We start from the raw sequence: 19,815 nt of genomic DNA on the forward strand, positions 1-19,815 counted from the left end.
CTGAGCGCAACAGAGTACCTTCTCTCCCAAAACACAGGTCCAGCAGTCACTAGTGGTCACTGATGGAAGCAGTGCTCACAGATCAAAGCTGATTTTTTTTCATTTTAAGAAACTCTGGAAGGTTGTGCTTTTACACTGTCAGCAGTTTTCTAGCACACAACCTCCTCTGTGTCACTGCTAATGACATAACAGAGGGAAACCATTGGCTGAGGGAATTATTTTTCTCCCTATAAGGACGGAAAGAATCGGGAAGAGTGCGCTTTCTCCTGAATATATTTGGCTCTGCAGAAGACACATGTGATACAAATGTTGCTATGGAAACTATTCTATTAAATAATATTAAATTAAATTTGCATATTTAAAGTGTGCAATAACAGTCCAGGTACAAAACTAATTAGCCTAAATTCAATCTTGAAATTACAAAGTAGGCCCTACCAGAATTGTCATTTTTCTTTTAAAAGAGGTTTGGGGTTGAGCAAGCTGCTTCTCTGCACCCCTTTCTTTCCAAATGTAGCATCTGCACCCCAGTTATACAGAAAAGTCATTTCTTGAGATAATTTGTAGATACAAGCTCTGCTCCTAGTTCCCTTGGTGATGGAATTACCATAGCATTACAGAGAAAAACCCAGGAGCTGAATTCAGTCTGAAAAGACAATGCACTGATTACAGCTGTGCCACCATAATATTGGGATGTATTTTCATAACTCCCACTTCCATCTCACCACACACAAAGTATTGAAATCCTTCGCAGTTAAACAGGAGCCCTACACAGGGCTGGAGTAGACTTGTCCTTCGTCATGTTTTTACAGTATGGCAAAGTTCTTTGAAAGTCAGTTATTTTAAGGTCTAAAGTATTTTTTTTCCCTCCCCACCTCCAGCTCCTGGCTGTCGAACAGCCCTCCCCAACTTAGTTACCAGAAAACAAGCTGTTTGCATAGTTCCTCCCTCTCTGAAGAAGCCAAGCTCACATTAGCCACTGATTAAGACTGCATTCAAGTTCTTGCTAAAGCCCCAGGTGCTCAGCCAGCTTCAGTACCAGCTGTCCACATACACACCTGCAGCAAGGAGAAAAACGCACAGAGGAGAAAGGACACGTTTTTAGCTGGGGCTGCATACTGAGAAGCGGGTGCTGACAGTTGCACCGCTGCTGCAAGCAACACAATCTTGTCCTGCATTTAAAGAACTCAGGTTAATCATAATTACCCATTTCTACTTCGGTGTTGTAAATCAGGGCACTGGGCTTTTAAGCAGCTTATAGAAAATGCAAGTCACAGGAAGAAATCTGCAGCCGTGTTTCAACTGTCTGTTCTTAAGTAGTGGGCCAATACTCTAAACTGAAAACTACAGGGAGGGAGAAGCATTACTGCTGATGAAACTACTTGTTTCCAAACAAATGGAGCAGCAAGATTTGAAGAGGTCATCTCTCCCTCATAGCACAGCCTCTGTCACCAGATCTAAAGCAGTGACAGCCAGATCACGGCGGCTACTACCTTCCCTCCTAATGTCCTCCACAGCACTGGAAAGCTGTCGGGACAGCACGCCCAGAGCCAAGGGCAGCTTAGGGCAACAAACTCAGGGCTCTTCATTTTAACAAATCTACGGCCATGGGAACTCTCTGGGACTTTGCTTGGACTTCTTCACAAAAGCACTTTCCATAACCCCTTTCACACTTTCCAGCCACTGATAATGATACAAACATTTGGAACTAGAAAGAGTGAGATCAAATAAAGAAACTGTCTTTTCAAAGAAAACATTTAACGTTTGTTCCATTTCCATGGACTCAGTGTCGTTCTCCATTTCTCCCTCTGTTTTTGCACTCAGCTGTCAAATGCACTTCTACTGAGAGGGCATTGAGTGTTTCCTCACCACCACCACCCTCAAAGTGTTTTGGAAAGCCTTAATAAAGGAAAGACACGGGCATTAAGAGAATTTACACCTGTCTCAGAATTAGATGTGCCTTATTCACATGCCCATTGGGTTTCACTGTTACAGTATGGAAAGATGCGTCAAAGTTTAATCTTATGCTTCGTTTATGCTGGAGCAAACTGAATACTAATATACGTTCAGTAAGGAAAGGATAGTTACAATACACTAATTGTGCCAAGTTTACTACAAGTTCTCTCATAGTGACGTTATCTCCCTCTGTCACTGAATCATGCAGTTCTTAAAGAACGAACTATGCCTGTAAGTCCAGGTACAAGAAAAATAGCCTGCTGGAATACTTTAAAATGCTTTCCAGCTTCCAAACAAGTCAGGGAGATGCAAATTACCAAAACTGTAGAGAAGCCGTTGAACAACGGCTCTTGAATACAGCAAGAGTCTGAAACTATAATTGTAATGAGCCAGCAAAAGCTTTCAGATGATCGCGCACACCCCCCCCATAAGCCGACCCATCAGTTCTCATTAAACACAAGAAATGAGTTCCTTTCCTGTCATGAGAGGCACATGTATCAATTAAAACATTTTATATACACAAGCCTCCCTCCAGTTTGCAACCCCTTAAGCCATGTTGGCTCACTGAGGGAGACAGGAGGTGTGGAGCACGCAAGTCCCAGCACTGGAGCGGCTCTGGTAGCTTGCTCAGGGGAGCAAGTAGCAGCAGCCCATGCACTGTAGGAGCAGACCACACTACGAGAGCATATGCCAACTGGGAACTGACCCGCCACTGTCGCATATCTAGTACCTACAACTGAATCTAAGAACATGCCATAGTAGTAAAAGAACAGCCTTTAAATAAGCTTAAAATTACGTAAGGAGCTAAAGGGGGCTGTTTGGATTTTCATTCTGTACAACTCAAATGAACTTAAAAGCCCTAAAGATATCACAAGTTCTTCACCTGTCCCACGCGTGACCTCAAAGCCCTGATTTGCAGCAGCCCCCTCCCAGGAACCCCAGGACTTCAGCAGCTCCGGCCCGCTCTCAGCCCTCGCCCCTGCCCAAAGTCCCCCCGCACCCCCAGCCCCCCGTCTTCCTCCCGGCCACCCCCTTCCCCGCTGCTGCCCGGAGTCCTCCGCGCTCCCTTCCGCGGCAGCCGTACAGCTCCGGCCCGAAGTTGGCGGCGGCGGCTGCCGGGCGCTCCGGGGAGCTCAGTGTGAAGGGCAGAGCCGGGAGGTGGAGGCAGCACAGCCTTCCGGGCAGGCAGCATCCCCATCTCCCAACGGGAGAGAGAAAAAAAAAAAAAATATATATACATATAGGTGTGTGTATATATATAATGCATATACATATATGCGCATTTAGGTGCCTTTCTTCTTCTCCCCCTCCCCCCCCCCCATTTTTTTGTTTCGCGTCTCCCCTGCGGAGACACCCACTGAGCTCAGTTTGCAAAAAGAGGAGGACAAAGGAGTGGAAGGAAAAAAAAAGAAAAAGAAAAAAAAACCAAAACAATTTAAAAAAGAAGCCCAAAGGCAGGTGGCCCTCGGGCGAGCCCGGGCGGGGGCCAGCACTCACCCCCAGCCGCCTGCTCCGGATGCGCACGTAGCCCTGCTTCACGATGTCGTTGAAATTGGAGGCCATCCTTCCCGGGGAAAGTTGGAGGCGGCCGGCGCCGCTCAGCCAGCCCGCATGGCGCGCAGCAGCCTCCGGAGCCGCGCCCCGCTCCGCCCCGCTCCGCACCGCCCCGCGGAGCAGCCCACGGCCCCGCGGCGGGCCGGGCCGGGGGAAGGGCTGGCGGCAGCGCCCGCCCCGCGCCCTCCCTCTTACACCCCCGCAGCCTCCGCGGAGGGCCGGCGGTCCTCGCTCCCCAAAAGTCGGTTTGGAGGAGCGAAACGCTGAGGGTTGCGTGTCGTGTGTCCCCCCTCCGCCGGTGGCCACCACCACGGGCTCTTTCGGGAGTTGGGCTAAGGGCCGTCTAAAGGTTTTCTGCCGGCCCAACGTTGTACCGGGCGCGTAGTGTCTCCTCCGGCTGCAGGTGGGTCAGCCGGGAATAATCAGATCTGCCCCCATCCGTGCTGAGGCAGCGTGGCTCAGACCTGTGGTTCTCCCCAGGAAAGTGGGGTTTCCCAGAAAGTCTTTCAGATGCCTGAAAGTCTGCCAAGTGGCGCAGCTCCAGAACCTCCTTCCAAAGGCACGTAACCTGAGCTGTTGTCCTGTGGTGCACTTCATGTCGTGGAAATGTCACACGAGCATATGCTGCGTTTTCTAGGCGATGTGCGGTCGCGGTAAGGAAAGGCTTGGCCTGGCACTGGGCCCCGGGGTTGCCTTCTGCGTCCCCTGAGTTCTCCTTGTCCGAGAACGTGCAAATATTGCCAAGTATGCCAGGGAGAGAGGGGCTCCAGTGACCCCGCTTGCTCTACAAGGGTTACCTGTTAGTGGTACGCTATAAATACTATGTCCTGGAAAGAGGGAGTGTTCATCTTTTCATAACATCTTTTAATAGCATTACAAATATAGGCAGTCTGAGGAGGTCAGCCAGATAGATGACTTTGACTTTGAGAATTATCAGGCCATGGAAATTACAAACGGGGTAGCAAGGAGGGAGGCAGAGCAGAGAATCACCAAGGAGCGTAAAAAGGAGAGGACCTCACAGCTGTGCCGAGTGCAGGGTGACGAGGAAGTGATGCCCATTTTTATTTAGTTGTTCAATGACTACAAACCTCACCTGTGATGAAACTGGCCCCTTTCTGGTTTAAATATGTAGCTCCTTCATTTTAGGAGCAGCCAGCAATGAAGGGGGTTGCTCTGCTGTGGTAACAGCATGGTGCTCTCAGTTCTTGCCTGAAGAGGTGATTATGCTTTGCAAGGCTTTACGAAATATTAATTGATGGAGTGGATTACAGAGATAGAGTGTAAGACTCTCTAGCTGAAAGGCTAATTCACTTAGGATGAAGGAGACAAGTCTGCAGTCCTTGCCTCCTAGTCTACTTTATTATTTTACACTTCCTTCGCCTTTTCACTGAGCTATTTTACAGAATGCATAAAATAGAACAGCTTCAGCTAGAAACAACAAAAACTTCCACACCCATGCACCAAAATATGCCAGAAATGAGAAGAAAATTCTGAGATAAGTCCATCTGCTAGGATAATATGACCCTAAGTCAACACAGAAATTGCGTATTACAAAGCATAGGCTCCTCACTGCAAAATTGCCAAGTAACGTATTTTTGTTAATTATATTGTACTGACCCAAGAAAACTGTTAATACCAGTTCCATAGCACCATTCATTAGATTTCATTGCTGGTCGAAAGCTAGAAAAGTTAAGACAACCAGCCTGCTTCATCTTGTATAGAAGTGTGCATTCAGCACAGAAACATATTTTACAATTTCAAGCACCGTAGAAATACTAATGCTGGAAGCGTCAAGTATATTCTAAACCCAGAAAAAAACAGAGCGCGCTTATTTTGGTCTCAAAGACGGTTGTAGCAGGAAACAAATTACAGAGCCACTTTAGATGTCTTTTCAACAAGTTTAAACGTTTCTTCTAATCCCTTGCAGTACCTGTAAACACATACTGCTGATTTCATTAGCCACCAGCATATTCTTGCAGGTAAACACATTCCTAAGAGCTTTGCTAAGTAAAGGTGGATTTAAGCCTGTACTTATTCTTTGATGAATTAGGATATTAGCGTCCACTTACGTTTTTACTTTGAACAACATAAATCCCTTACACATGCTATGGTTCAAAGAGAAAATACATTTTAATTCCCATGTGTGCAATCTGTTCCAAGAATGTGCCAGAAAATCTCATTGTTCAGGTTTTCAACCCAATACTATCACTAGAAAAAACTTGTTTACCAGGTTTTCAATACCGATGCAAATGTGTCCTCTCTGTTTTGACAGGAGTCCTTCTTTCATTTCCCTAGGGGTCTATTGACCATTTGTGCTCCCTATAAGGAAATGCTGCACATGTTTATCTATATTCAAAACTGTATAAAACCTTTTTAATAAGCTTTCATTGAAATTCAAATTCTTTTTCTTTTAATGACAATGTTATTGCTATTATTTCTTACGAAGATAAGAGTCAAGGGTCACTTTGAAGTACTAGCCTGCTGTTAATAATTTAAGGAGATTATTGTTATATTCTAATCTCATAATAACTATCATTGTATTGTCCTACAATGAGCTCGTTTGCTTTTAGGGCTCTGGAAACAGATATCACTTTTACGCATTTTAAGTGAAAATGAAGGTATCGTTTTTTTTCAAAATGCCATACTGACATTTTAAAAAGAAGTTACATTCACCTTATTATATTTGCAGCATGTCATCCTCTGTGTCCATGATACTATTTCATCACAGTCTACAGGCAAAATTTGACAAACATCTCTGAGACTTACTGAGTTAAAGAATAAGAAAACTGTGGAGGCCATTTTAAGGAAGCAATATTTTCTGTGGAAGTTATTTCCTTGAACAGATGGAGCTGGTACTAGTCAAGCATTTCCTGACAAAAAAGTTTCTCATTTGATCACCCTGAAATGATTTTCTGGAAATGTATAACATGCATCAATATTTTTTTATGAAAAGCTCCCATAACATTTTGTCCCCGTAAGGTCACGATGCCAACATTTTTCCACTATTGTTTTGATTTTTCAGAGTAGTTTAGAAATGATAACGTCACAATGAAGTGTTCTGACCTTATCAAGTACTTTGAGGTTACTGGAATGCAGTATTTCAAACACAGTATCTCCATGAAAAGCTTTTTGGCATTCCTTAGTCTAATTTTGTTTTGGTGTGAGAGAAATTTTTGACATTTCATTCTGATTTTGCAATGGAAATTCTGAATTGGGACTAGCTGCAAGGAAATGCAAGAGATAATGAGCAAAACTAAGAGAGTGTCATTCTTTAAAAAAAGCAGGGGCTTTTCCTATGCTACTGCAAACCTTGAAATCCCTTATTCTCGTTTTTGCAAAGCCAAACTTGTAGCGCTGCCTTGGATCATTAGGCCAGCCATATTTAATTTTGGAAAAAGAAAAAAATAAGTTTATTCTGAATTTACTTCTTTCACAATGCAGAGATTTGTTTAGTTTTGCCTTATAATGGTGCCTTGTTCTACTGCTGGCACTAATGTAACACCATACGCTGGATCCACAGTACAAAACTGCTCAGAAATTCTCTTCCTTCATCATTTACGTATCATTGTGCTAATTGATTTTGAGTGAATGAATTCTGCAGAAATGAAGATTTCTCAGATACTTTTCTCTGCTATTAGATCTTCTTCTGTGTCTTTGTTTCTAATATACCAGTAAGGCTGCCTGAGCAATGGCCAGCACTGGCAGGCTTCAGGCAGAGGACTAATGTGTTGCGTCACAGAATTTAGGAAACCTTCATAAAATTTGGGCTAGCCTTTTGCAGTAGCTTACCTGGTGAAGTGAGGGCAGGACCCTTGGTTAAAACATCCTCATTCGCTCCAGGGATTTTTTGAATACATTAGGTATAAAATTGCATTAGTGAAAAGCACACATAACTTACTGGCAGAATTACTATGCAGATGTCAGTCAGTGCCAAAACATGAAAATTCATAAGACTGAACAGTTAACTTAAAAAACCCCCCTACCATAACAGAATGTAGGCATATAGCTACTTGCACAGTAAACAGGAAAGTGCCTGCCAGCATAAGCCACTGATAATCAATATTTAATGAAAATAAATAATCTATTAACCAGGCTAACATGTCATTTTGCACAGTAATATTGCAGTATCAGGCACTGAAATTACCTTGTCTCTGCACGATTCATTCAAATAATTTTGCTTCATGTAGACCAAGGTGGTGAGAGGCAGAGAAGACAGTGGAGGGCGGGGGAAGCAGCAAATGAAATGCATCCCTTTACTGGAAACTCTGGTTCTGATTGTAATATTTTGTCCCTAACAAAATTACTGTCAACACACTGAGTGTTAAGATAGAAATAAATATATGCTGACTGAATCTGCAAGCAAAGTGAATCCAGGGTAACATTAGCTATTGAAAAACCCAACATTCATTTTGCTTGCTTTGTGTTTCTGTGACAGTTACAAGCATTTAAGCAACTTTTTCATCCTCACTCTCCTGAAGACATACATCAAGGGACCTTCCTGCATCTGCAGAACACGGCTGGAGGGATTAAGCGAGACTGAGTGGTGGGTCACAAGGTCACCATCCATCCTCCCTTCTCCTATAGGTAATTTATCAGAGTCTGCAGTGTATCAAAGCGCAGCTCTGGGACCGGCAGCTCGCTCTGATCTTTGGCTATGGCAGAGCTGGAGTGATACAGCCTGTGCAATTGCAGTTTCCCTGACTGCCTGTTTGATATTTCCTGTCTGAGCCAGCACAACAACATTAATCCCAGAGTAGGTCCCAAAATATGCAACTGTAGTCTTTATCGAGCCATGAGTAGGCAATGCAGCAGAGCCAAAGACACAGACCTCCGCAACAGCTGAATTTGGATTACGCCATGGGCACACGAAAGACTCATTCACATTTGTCCGTGTGTTTGGACTTAACTGCGTTGCTCGTGTAGGTGGATTTCACTGTGCAACATATGTGATTGTCATTGGGGCTGGCCCAGCTAAACCCCACAGCACATTGAATAATTCCTCCAAGAGATCCTTCCAAACAGGACCTACCACCACTGAGGGTAAAATCAGTACCTTCTGGGATAAGGCAGCATTTCCCAAGACAGTGAAGACAAGCCTGCTAAATGGTATCTCAAGACTCAAATTGCCAAGATCAAGCTGTGAGATTTAGCAGACAAAGGTGTAGAAAACACAGCATAAATGGACATTTTGCCTATTGTATGCTCACAAAGGAACTTCACTGGGAAAGTATTAATGGTACACAGGGAAATATTTAAGCCAGGGCCTATATTTAATGGTATCTGAAATTTTTAAGAAGGACATTCTGTAGGAACCTAAACCTTGTATCTGGTAACATTGTTTAGGAAGAGGGTTTGGGGTTACTACTAGCACCCAGGCTGCAGTATGCCTATCAGTGCTCTAACAGGATGCTGGTTGCTATTACAGTGTATTTAAATAAATAATTTACTATTATCACACTGCAAGAAAAGCATCAGCTAAGTTTCAGCTGAAACCCAAATGTTAAGGGTTTCACTTGAAAATTCAAATAGAAGCTTCTTTACATTACATCACAATTTTAAATGTGAGAAGTTGTTTCTAAATTAGACTTCAATGTATATATAGAGATTCCAATACTGATTGATTCGAGTGAAATTTATTTTCTGTTGTTTTGCCCTAAATACTCATTACTGAGCCAATGTCAAGCTAATTTGATGTCTGTGTTAACAATATGTCTACAAGGCAAATTCTTATTCTGACTCAGTGCATATTTCAGCATTTATTGCTGCATGTCTACTGAAAATTTACACCTGAAAGTTTTTTGATCTTTTTGTTGCTGTTAAATGAGTTAGAAAAAAAGTATATATTCTAATTATAGTATTTGCAGATGGCATTTGGAAAAGATATCAAAGAGTGTCATTTTACAGTGCAGAGCTTGATATTATGTACTGCCTTATATAATCAGTAGATTTGGGGGCTGGATTTTAACATTTCGTTGTGCAGTTGCAAGGTTAAATTTGCATGAGCATTTACCAGAACTGGGCACCTGAATAAAAATGAATGAACATGAAAGCAAACACCATTCCCCATTGCAGCATGACTTGGAGGCAGGAAAAGCTCTCGCAACACCCCGCACCCCGGAGCTATTGAACGTGGAAGGCGTGAAGGGTGGATTTTGTTCTCCATGTCATTCTCCCAGCATATCAATCCCCCTGCATGGAGGTGGTGCAAGAAGAGTTGTCCTTTGTAATGCACTAAAAGGCTAAAGCGAGTTATTTCCCTTTAGAAGCAAGACAAATTACTAGGAAAGAATGACTGAATCACAGTACCTTCACACCAAAGTATCAGAAAAGATAGCTAACCAAAAAGATGTACTTTCTGACTCTCCTTAACTAGAGCTGAGACAAAAGACTGCATCAATCACCCTCCTGCACAAGCAATTGGAAACATTCGGTTCACATGTGAAAACCTGCACGTCACTTTCTTGAAAATGCAGCCCAAATTTACAGATGTTCTTTGCTAACTTTGAAGGTGGCAATTCAAAACAGCCATTATAAAAGAAAGACTAACTCTAAGGCAGACACCAGGACAGCGAGTCATTCTTTTTATGGCATGCGAACAAATCTGGAATTTGTATTTCAGTATTGAACTAAAAATATTATGAACACTTTCAGAGTGGCAAAATGCAAATGACAGGCCCTCTGCTCAAGAAGTGATCAGAGCTATTTACATGACTCCATAACACCACATAGCAAAAGGCTCAGTGTAGAATACCGATTTTGTAAATTCCTGCTAACTGCCCAGCAACTGCAGGTACCTTAAACTGAGTCACTTGTAGCCTTTCTTTACGAGACACCATTTATTAATTGCATTTGCACTGACGATGAAATTAAAGTCTCACCAAAGATTTAAGGGGACTTGTCTGAGTTCAGCCACAGCGCTTCCTAGTCTCTTGCTAAACTGCACCAGCAAGTCTGGTATACAAATGGGAAAGGATTCTCTAAGGCTAAATGATTTCTCAGATTTCCCAGGGTCTTGGTCAGAAATAGCATGAGAATTCATTCCACATGCTTACACCTCCCAAGGGCTGTAAATATTGCTGCTGTTCAATATTTTGAGGAGCAGGTTCCAGCACAGGCATAGATTGTCTAAAATGGGAAAAGTTTGCCAAAGGGTTAATTTCAATTTTATGTCAGGTCACTCAAAAGCAATGAAAAAAAGCCAGGGTTTTTGACTGTAGAATGTATCAGGAAAAAATATTTGTTTACTATTACCCAAAGTTTAACAAGTTTTCTAACAATGCTGCCATAAATTCAACATCTGGCTGTATTGGGTGGAATTTACAGACCTTTCTCATGCAGCTACATCCCTGAGGAACTGAGAAGAATGACTTAACGCCCAATTATCCTTGATTTTCATGCAATTTACACAGAAAATATTGTAAATTGCATCTCTCATGTAAATTATTTCAGATGAGTATTCATTAACACAGGTGACTTTGCTTGCCAAGGCTCAGCTGGCTCTGGGGACTCATCAGTTGTCCTAAATGGTGAATATACACACTGATTAGCAAGAGCAGAGAGTGGGAGAAAAGCACGAGCATAAATATACAAAGAGCACTCATTCATAAACAAGAACAACAAAGACAACTTGAGAAACATTAACAAATCTTGTCAGCAGTGCCTTTGTTTCCTTACTGATATTTAAATGTTAGATTAATTCAAATTTAACTTTGTCATTATTTGTGGCCAGACACATCTATCTCACTTTATGTTAACATTCTTTCAATAAGTAGCTTATGACACATTAAAAATGTTAAATGAATATTAATAATATGTGAATTTGGGTGGTAAAAAGCACTAAGCTAAAAAGTCATAGGTTATTATTAAATATAGTGCTGAAGAATTACTAACACGCTGCACAACCTGTGTACTCTATAGCCCGTAACAAACCATTTGGTGAAACTTCCACCATTGTATTAGAACTTTAGAATATCTTTATATATGGGACTCTTATGGGTTACTGAAGCTAACTCAGCCCACTCTCTGAAGCACACTAACGTGCGGTTTCACAGTCCTTCCCGCTCCCGCCTGCCAGCAGAAACCTTTGGTGGCGAGATGGCGAGGAAGAGCAGGCCAGACTGCATCCAGCCCGGTTCTTGGCAAAGTAAGTACCTGAAAGCTGAAGATGAGTATGTCCTCTGGGCACTTTGCACTGGTTTTTTAGTTTTGATCATTCTTTGACACATGTATAAATCCAAACCACAATTAATTCTCCCTTAAATAGATTATACTGATTTTTTCCTTCGGAAGATTAACTAATGTGAATTGCTATACAGCACGGATAGTTCAGGTGCGTGCAGTTCTCTGCTACTTTGTGCCTCAGCCAATGACCAGCCAATCTGATAATTATCTACTCAGCTTTGCATTGATCTTTTTTCCATACATTTTCGTAAACAACAGGAAATCGGAGAGAAGGATTCCATGTGCAATTTATGAACAAACTAAACTTGCCATCTGTCTTAAAGTATTGAAATTCAAATTGTGGTCATTCGGGGTGAGTCCTCATGAATTTATACGCTCATGCTCAAAGAGCCTTCTCTTTCAAAACAAACTATGGCCAAAAGAATGGGGGGAAAGTAATTTTTAAATTGTAACTAATCTGACTGTAACAATATTACCTGTCCCTTTTGATTGACAGAGCTTGAAGCGGGACTGAAAAACTGGCAGTATACTCTGCTCTTGGCACTATTGCAGAACTTCTTGGCATCGCTTTCATGCTTCAGAAATCACTTGTGTGCATTGGGCTTTTCAGAAAAGCTTAAGGAAGCCCAACTCTTAATGAATTTTCAGTGGGGTTTGGATGCCTACCTCTGCCAGGTTCCTCTAAGAGCCTGTTCATTACATTTTGAAGGAGCCTTTTGCAATGTACTTTGCAAGGAGGAGCTTTCAGAATTTTCCCATTCCGCTATGGACTCGGGAGGTTTTAGGCAGGGCCATAAGGTGCAATCAACAGGGCAAGGAGCAAACCTGCTCCAGAGATGTGTACGTCTCTGGGGCTCCTGGCAGTAGTGAAAGCACATGTCTGACCGGGAAGCTTAACCGTCCTTAAATTAGGTGCCGCATTCCCTTCACCCTTTCCCTTCCTCCCCCTGGGGAGTCTGGCCTTCACTCAGGTTAGGCGAGGGGGGGGAAGGATTCGCTTCCCTCCTGTGAACGTCTTCTTGGTAGTTTTTGACCATAAACACTAAAATGCTACGCCTTGACTCATCAAGAGCCTTAACTGTGAACCTAATTTAAAGCAGTTCCACAGTGACGTTATAAATTAATGGTCTTACTCATGTAATAACGTTTGCTATGTGCTCAGGCGACGGCTGTTCCAGGGCCTCGTTCCTTGAATGATGGATGAGTGATTCTGAGGCCTCTGTTTCACTCTCTATCAATAACACTAGTTTTGAGTTTTTTTCTGGAGAAACTGGTGTCTGTTCATTGTAACTTTATTATGAGCTTTTGGTTGGAGTCTCAGTAAATCTAAACTGGCAGAATTTCATTCCCTTCAGCTGAACGATGCCAGTTTGCACTAGCGGACATGTCGGTCTTTGTCTTGGGAGCTTTCCTCGCAGTCTCCAATCCCAACACATGCTGCAAACTCAAGATTTCAAGTAATTGTCCACAATTAATCTTTTACTGCAGGAGTTCACATAAGATCTAAAATTTTAATACAGAAGGTGGGGGCACCAGTAATGACATGCAGGCTGTCAGGGCAATTCATTTGGCCATCAGCGTTATTTTCTGCCAGCTTCCTTGTAGAGCAATCCCTTAGATCTGGATAGGTGTCACCAACAAATACATTTTTTCTGGCAGCTTGTTCCCTCTTTTCTGGATGTCCTGCAACTACACATAGGGCCAATTGTGCATTTGTCACTTGATGAAAATACGGGCAATTTATCTCACGTAACACGTGGATGTGTTTGTGGCTGGTGCGAGCTCCTGGGGGCAATTTGTATCCCCCAGCGCACGGCCTGGCACAGCTGTGCTGGTGTGAAAGGATCCAACAACTACTTGGTTAATTGAAAAGCCTTCCTGGTAAGATTGATAGATTGGTAAGACTGATGAGCTTTATTGAAAGAAAACTAATTCCCAGCTGTGGTTCAGTTCAGGATAGCAAAAGTAATGCTTATATTTAGTCATGGAAATAAATAATGCATGAGTGTTACCATGGCATTTTAGCAGCATTTGGGTCTGAAACAGGCGTTGCTGTCATCCCTTCTCAGTCTCTTCAAGCCTTATACTTTGTGACAGTTCATTTCCTTAGCATTAAACTTTAACCAAATGTTATTTCCTTTTATGAAAATCAGTGGTTTCCATTAGCCTTGCTTGGGGTAGATTTGCTAAAAAGCATTTATGTGTAATATTTAGTGTCATCCAAAAGCTACTCGACACATTTTCTTCTTTGTTTCAAACTGGAGAAGGAATGTTTGCCAATAAACAAAATGTATAATTGCGAATCTAGTTGCACATATTGTCTTTATAAATGTGCTTGCCAATTGGTTATTTTCATGAGCAAAACACATACCTATGATTACTGGTTTTAAAGGTCCAATTGTGAGATTTCTAGCTTTTAAAGTGTAAGCAGTTGGTGATTTTCTTGAACAAAATTCTTTAGTGGCTTTTCCCCATGAGCTTTTTGTCTGTATGTATCCATCTTAAGTTAAGGAACTTGACTGCATTGTTAACAGTTCCTTGAAGACACCGATAGAATAAAATATATATCTAGTGGAATGTGTAAATGCATTTTAGATATGTTCAGGTGTTGTTGCCACCTCTCAAGACTGGATTGCAAATGTGAAAATTTGAAGGTTTTTAAAGCCCTAGACCCTTGTTTAATATCCCTACTAATTTTTTTTTTTATTCTGTAAATTACATTTCTAGGCATTTTAATTTCAGAGTAATAACATGACCCTGAATAACAGCTTGGTTTGACCCATCTTTTAGTTACCATAGTCAGAATATGTATAACTGGAGTCTTGATTTAGGTTTTCACATAGTTCTGCACATTTCTTAATGGATATCTCAGCCCAGACAACCTCAATAATTCTAGAAAACATTTTGCAACTGATTCACTGTAATCTCTGGACATTCATTTCTAGAAGAAAGGCAGAAAATTTATTATATATATTTATGTTGATTTCACTTACTGACTCTTTTTAAGGACTTTCAGTTAATGCCACCAGCTAAGCAGAATGAAAAACTGATCTAGTGTGTACTTAGTAACATTGAACTTCAGCAGAAGCACCATGAGCAACAATAAAATACTCTCATATATAAAATACTGTGGACCTTTCTGTCTAAAATTCCTAACCTAATCCAAAAGGAAGATTATCCTTTCATTCAACAAGTTGCAGTGGAGAAGATAAGCAATCATGCAAGAGGATTAGAAAGACTCCAAAATATCCTTGTAAAATAAACCATTAAGACTTTGATGTTACCTTATCTGCCAGTGAAAGATTTCCCAAATGTTACAAAACATAAACAATTGTACTTCAGAATTGAAAGGCACAGCACTAAACTCTGTGTGCACTTTTTTAGCCTTTAATAACTGACCCAGTATAAAATGCAGTCCAATCTTTAAGGAAGCACAAACCATATAGTTGCATGCAAACTGCATCTATGTAAAAGAAAAAAAAAAATAAAACAAAACAAAGCAAAACCCAATATTAAACAAAATATAATTTGTCTCTGAGAAAGCTTATCAGAAATAAACTACTTGGAAAGAGCCAGGAGCACACAGAGCCATTCCTGAGGCTGATGTGAGTCAAATGTCCAGCTCCTCTCCCAGAGTGCTGGCACTGGGAGGTACCCCCTACCCAGACTTGCCTCACTTCACAGCCCAGACACCAGCACGAACCATCAATGCAACAAGCTTAATAACTGGACAATGACCAGAAATGAGACATGGTCCAGGACAGAAAGAAGGAAATGGTACTTTGAGAGCATGTGTCCTTCATTGGGACTAGCAGGGTCCAGACATCTAGCCCCTTCTCTGCCAACAGTCTCAGGTACAGATAACAGAAATCCATAAAGCCAAGAAAACCTGCTGCCTTTCATTCCCCAAAGATAGCTACATATCAACAGCCATACTACATATAAAAAGCTCTTTGACCAACAAAACCATTTTCCAAGAATGTTATACTGTAACTTGTGTGTGCATGCACATATGGAAACTAAATAGTTCTTGTAACTTAGCATAAAGAATTAATTGAGTTGGGAAATATTTTTACTGATAAATATAGAGGCAGGGAGGAGGGTGGAAATGAAGTAATAGTTCAAGAATGTCATTTAATACATACAAAAAATATAAATTAAATCAACGTATGTGAATTTTGCAGTATTTCTAAGGAAATTTGGCCAAAAAGGTTGCTCAAAATTAATGAACTACAACCCAAAATCCAGTATGATGAAGCTAGAAGTCAGCTCCTGAAACTATGAATAAGATCAAAAGAGGATTTGGGGTTCATTAAAAAGATCTGCTTAATTGAAACTGAATAACTGCAAATGACCATGTCAGCAGTGCATTTCATTTAGAGAAGATTTCGTATGGTTAATGGTAATTACTCAATATGTGACAAATTAACTCAAAACAAGTGAGAATGTATATCACACGCAGATAAGAGCAAATATTACACTACTGCTTACAACTCCTAAGTCTTTCAATGACAAGATTTTTAGAATCAGTCAGAAATTACTTTTTTTTTTTAATTAGACAAAAGCATTATTTTGGAAGGTGTAGCCACTGCATTTTCAATGGAACTATCCAGTTTGATGTCCCCCGGCATTATGGATCTGATCAATCCTCATGGCCTTTGGTAAAATTAAGAATTAAAAAAAAAAACCCTATTAAAAAATCATATATGCTTCACATTCATTCCCTGTTACTCTCGTTGTCACACCAGCAATTGATGTTTGCTCTTTTGATCATAAATAGGAAGAAAAAAAAACCCAAAATCTGCTGTGTGAAAGTAAAAACTTTCCCATCTCTATTTCATTGACAACCCATGAACAACATCACGTATTGCACATCTCCTTCTTTCTCTGTTGCTGAATGGAAAAATATTCTTAGATGCTCACTGAAGCTTAACCCAATGAAGCAATTAAAAGAAAAACTTAATGAAGCGGTGCGCTAATGAGACTGACTCAGTCTGTGGCAGCAGCAAATCGGCAGCTACCACATAAGGACACATTGCTTTATTGGTTTCCCATCGACATCCTGTAGCAGCAAGCAGAAGTGCCCTCCCCCAGCTTTGCGTTTCACTCCACATCCACCACTGCCACCCAGTTTGTGGTGGGGAGCACGGTCTGTACAGGGACACGTGACTGGTCTCCCCATGGTGTTTGCCCAGGCTTCCCCCACCTGCTCTGGCCAGTGGCGGGACTTGCTGGTTTTGGATGCAAACCATTCTTACTGTCCTTCCAGGAAAACCCCTATTGCCTCGGTAGGCAATAACTGAGCTGCTCAGGAGGTTAAGGCTGGTAGCGGCATGTTCACACTCCCACAGCTACTCTGCCAGCCCCTCCTAAGTGTGGGTGGGGTTAGGAAGAGCTGTGAGAAGACCCATCACCATCTCCAGTATTCCAGAGACAGCTTACTAGGATTTGCAGGAGCTGAAGTGTCTGTGGCTCCACTTTCTTTCTTGGTAGATAAAGCCCACTGTCTTTCCTTTAAACAGAGTCACCCTAATAGCATTACTTGTTTTATCATTAAGCTGTGGAATCTTGGTTTTTGACCTGACCTCACCATATTAAAACCAGTACAAATTCCAGCAAAAACAGTGTTGCCCTTTTGTGGTCTGAAAAAGCCTCTTCTGGTTGCAGCGCAGCACCTCATTTGAAAGCAAAAGCCAGACAGAGAGGCAACATATGTGATCTGCCACAACAAAGCCACAGTGCAAACAAGCTTCTTGGTGCTTCAGAGTTTGCACAGGGGAAAAAGAATGTGCACTTCCTTCCTCCGGCACACTGTGAGGTCCCAGTGGTAATATCTCATGAGGGAGACGTGCCTATTTTATGCTTCAGAGCATGTTTGATTACAAGAAACATCTTGCATGAATCATTGCCAGATAAAGAGTACAAGACAGTTAAAAGCACCATTTGTGCTGAGAAATGCATGTCTGTATACATGTGTACGTATATATCTGCACAGTAATTATCATATCCTTTGCACCATTCTGTGAAGCCCCATAATACCTCTACCACGTAGGTAAATTGCTGGGGTTTTTGGGTTGTGGGGCTTTTGGGTTTGTTTGGGGGTTTTTTTCCAATTTACAGGTACTGAAATGCAGGCAAAATGTTAAGTCACTTTTTTAGTATGACTTCACTATGTCGGCATTAGCGCAGTTCTGCAAATGATGTTGGCTAGCAGATAAGGAGCATTAGGAACGTGACACCAAGCCCAGACAACAGCTGGTAGAGGCTCTCACCTCTTCCTAACAGCTAGCAGAATAAGTAGAGCAGCTTTGCAATAGGAAAATGATCCAACACACACTGGGAGTTTAATGGGATTTGCATCAAACCTGTAATTCATTGAATAAAAGAGAAAACAATAAGACAAAGAGCTTCATTTGTCTCCTTGCTGATAAGGCTGGAAGTCAGTAAAAGCCCCGTTCCCCATGGGGCAATTAACAAGACTCTTGTGATCAACAACCTTGGTATTCAAGGGCGAGTTATAAATGAGAGATCAGGAGGAAAAGATGTTAGCAATCACAAAGATGGCCATAATTTATTTAGCTAAATGTTTATTTGCATTTCCCCTATGGGGAAGTAAAAGCTGAACGTGTCAGACTATTTTTCCTATGTAAATGTAAGTAAACACACATATGCATCAAGTGGATAAATATGGCCTCTCAGATCCCTCTCTTGCAATCATTCTTTCAAATGAGGCCATTACTAAAAAAAAATGTTTCTTCAGGTTTGCTGCAGATTTTCACCTGTGACTGCAAAGACATTTCTATCACCACATTCTGTATGGGAGCTTGTTTATGTCTGCTCAGAAGTCAAAGGTGATACGAAACCTGGAAAATGCCTCAGTGTAGCATCTGCCCTTCTGTACCATTTTTATTCAACATTTTGGACTGAAAACATGGACGTCACTGAGGATGGATGATATGCAATAGGATGATTTAACCCTGAAAGCTGAATTTTCTATAGAGTTTTAAAAATGGTGCAATTAGGATGGACTGTCACAAAATGATTAATACCACAAGGTACCTATTATTTCTTTTAGTCATACCGGAGTAGCCCATTAATTTGAAATCCACATGGTCACAAGTGTCACTTGCTCCCACATTTATCCATGGGGACGAAGAAGCCATCTTTATAGAGAAATCAATACTGAGTATTGTTGTGATACCTTCAGACTAATCAAAAGCGTGGGTGACGTGAAGGGGGAGGAGGATTTCATTAAAGTTAACAAATTATTGGTGTGGCATGATGGTACGATGTTAAATGGATGTCACAGTGCAGACAGCTCATGTTTTAAAAAATGCTCATTACATTTTGCCCTGGAGTAATGATTCATGTGATTAGGATGTTTTCTTCATCTAACCTCTCTCGCTGTCTTCAGGTTTTCTACTGCCAACCATCTTCATTAGACTGGAGCACCCTCAATGCAAAATTTCTAGCAATAGTCAAATCTCTAGGAAGTTAATTTTTGGCACTTTTTTTGAAAAGTGCCTCAAATTAAGGAATAAAGACAACAAAATTATTTCACTGCTCAGGCTTAAAAATGTTGGAAGTACTAATTTTAAGTCTATCCGTGCCACACCTCTGATACATCACACAGACAGCTGACAACACTTTAATAATGCTCAATTTCTGTAATGCTGCATCTGATCTACATTCCTAGATTACTTAAGGAACATTAATGTATATTTTTTTAGGTTACTTAAAGAAATTCTTCTCAAGCCAAATCTATTTCTTCTCATCCCACTGTTTGATTCTCAGTCCAGTGCATGTTACAAGGATCAGCGTGCTACAGTGAATTGAATTGCAATGGTTTGAAACCACAATATGCTGCTACATTCTTTTGATGAATATGTACCAGAAACCCAGCACTTGCCTTTTGGGCCAAAGATGATCATCATGCAGTTGTCCTACACCAGCATCCTATACCACTTCTAAAGGAGAACTAGTACAGCAGCGTCTGCCGTCATATTCTTACAAGTTTTAGAGAATAGAGAGACTGTATAATTAACAAGTCAGCACCCTGCAACTACCCTGAGGCAATGTGAGAGCTAAAAATGACTGGAGAAATGCAAGGAGTGGCAGAAGGACTTA

The 19,815-nt window shown here is 41.4% G+C and overlaps 1 protein-coding gene across 9 annotated transcripts in view; it reads right to left on the bottom strand.

Annotated features, from left to right (window-relative positions):
• DOK5 (docking protein 5) overlaps positions 1-19,815 on the bottom strand; it is an 82,878-nt gene that overhangs the window by 41,162 nt on the left and 21,901 nt on the right. For 2 of the 9 annotated variants that reach the window (XM_052787083.1, XM_052787101.1), the window contains exon 1: positions 3,451-3,752. The exons of 1 other annotated variant lie outside the window; for it this stretch is intronic. In XM_052787083.1, coding sequence (XP_052643043.1) covers positions 3,451-3,516 — 66 coding nt within the window. In that variant the 5' untranslated portion in view covers positions 3,517-3,752. Of the gene's footprint in view, positions 1-3,450; positions 3,753-19,815 lie in introns of those variants that run through there. 6 more of the 9 variants (XM_052787119.1, XM_052787128.1, XM_052787108.1 and 3 more) reach the window with 5 other exon arrangements.

The sequence above is a fragment of the Harpia harpyja genome, chromosome 1, assembly GCF_026419915.1.
Source record: "Harpia harpyja isolate bHarHar1 chromosome 1, bHarHar1 primary haplotype, whole genome shotgun sequence".
NCBI classification, from domain to species: Eukaryota; Metazoa; Chordata; class Aves; order Accipitriformes; family Accipitridae; genus Harpia; species Harpia harpyja.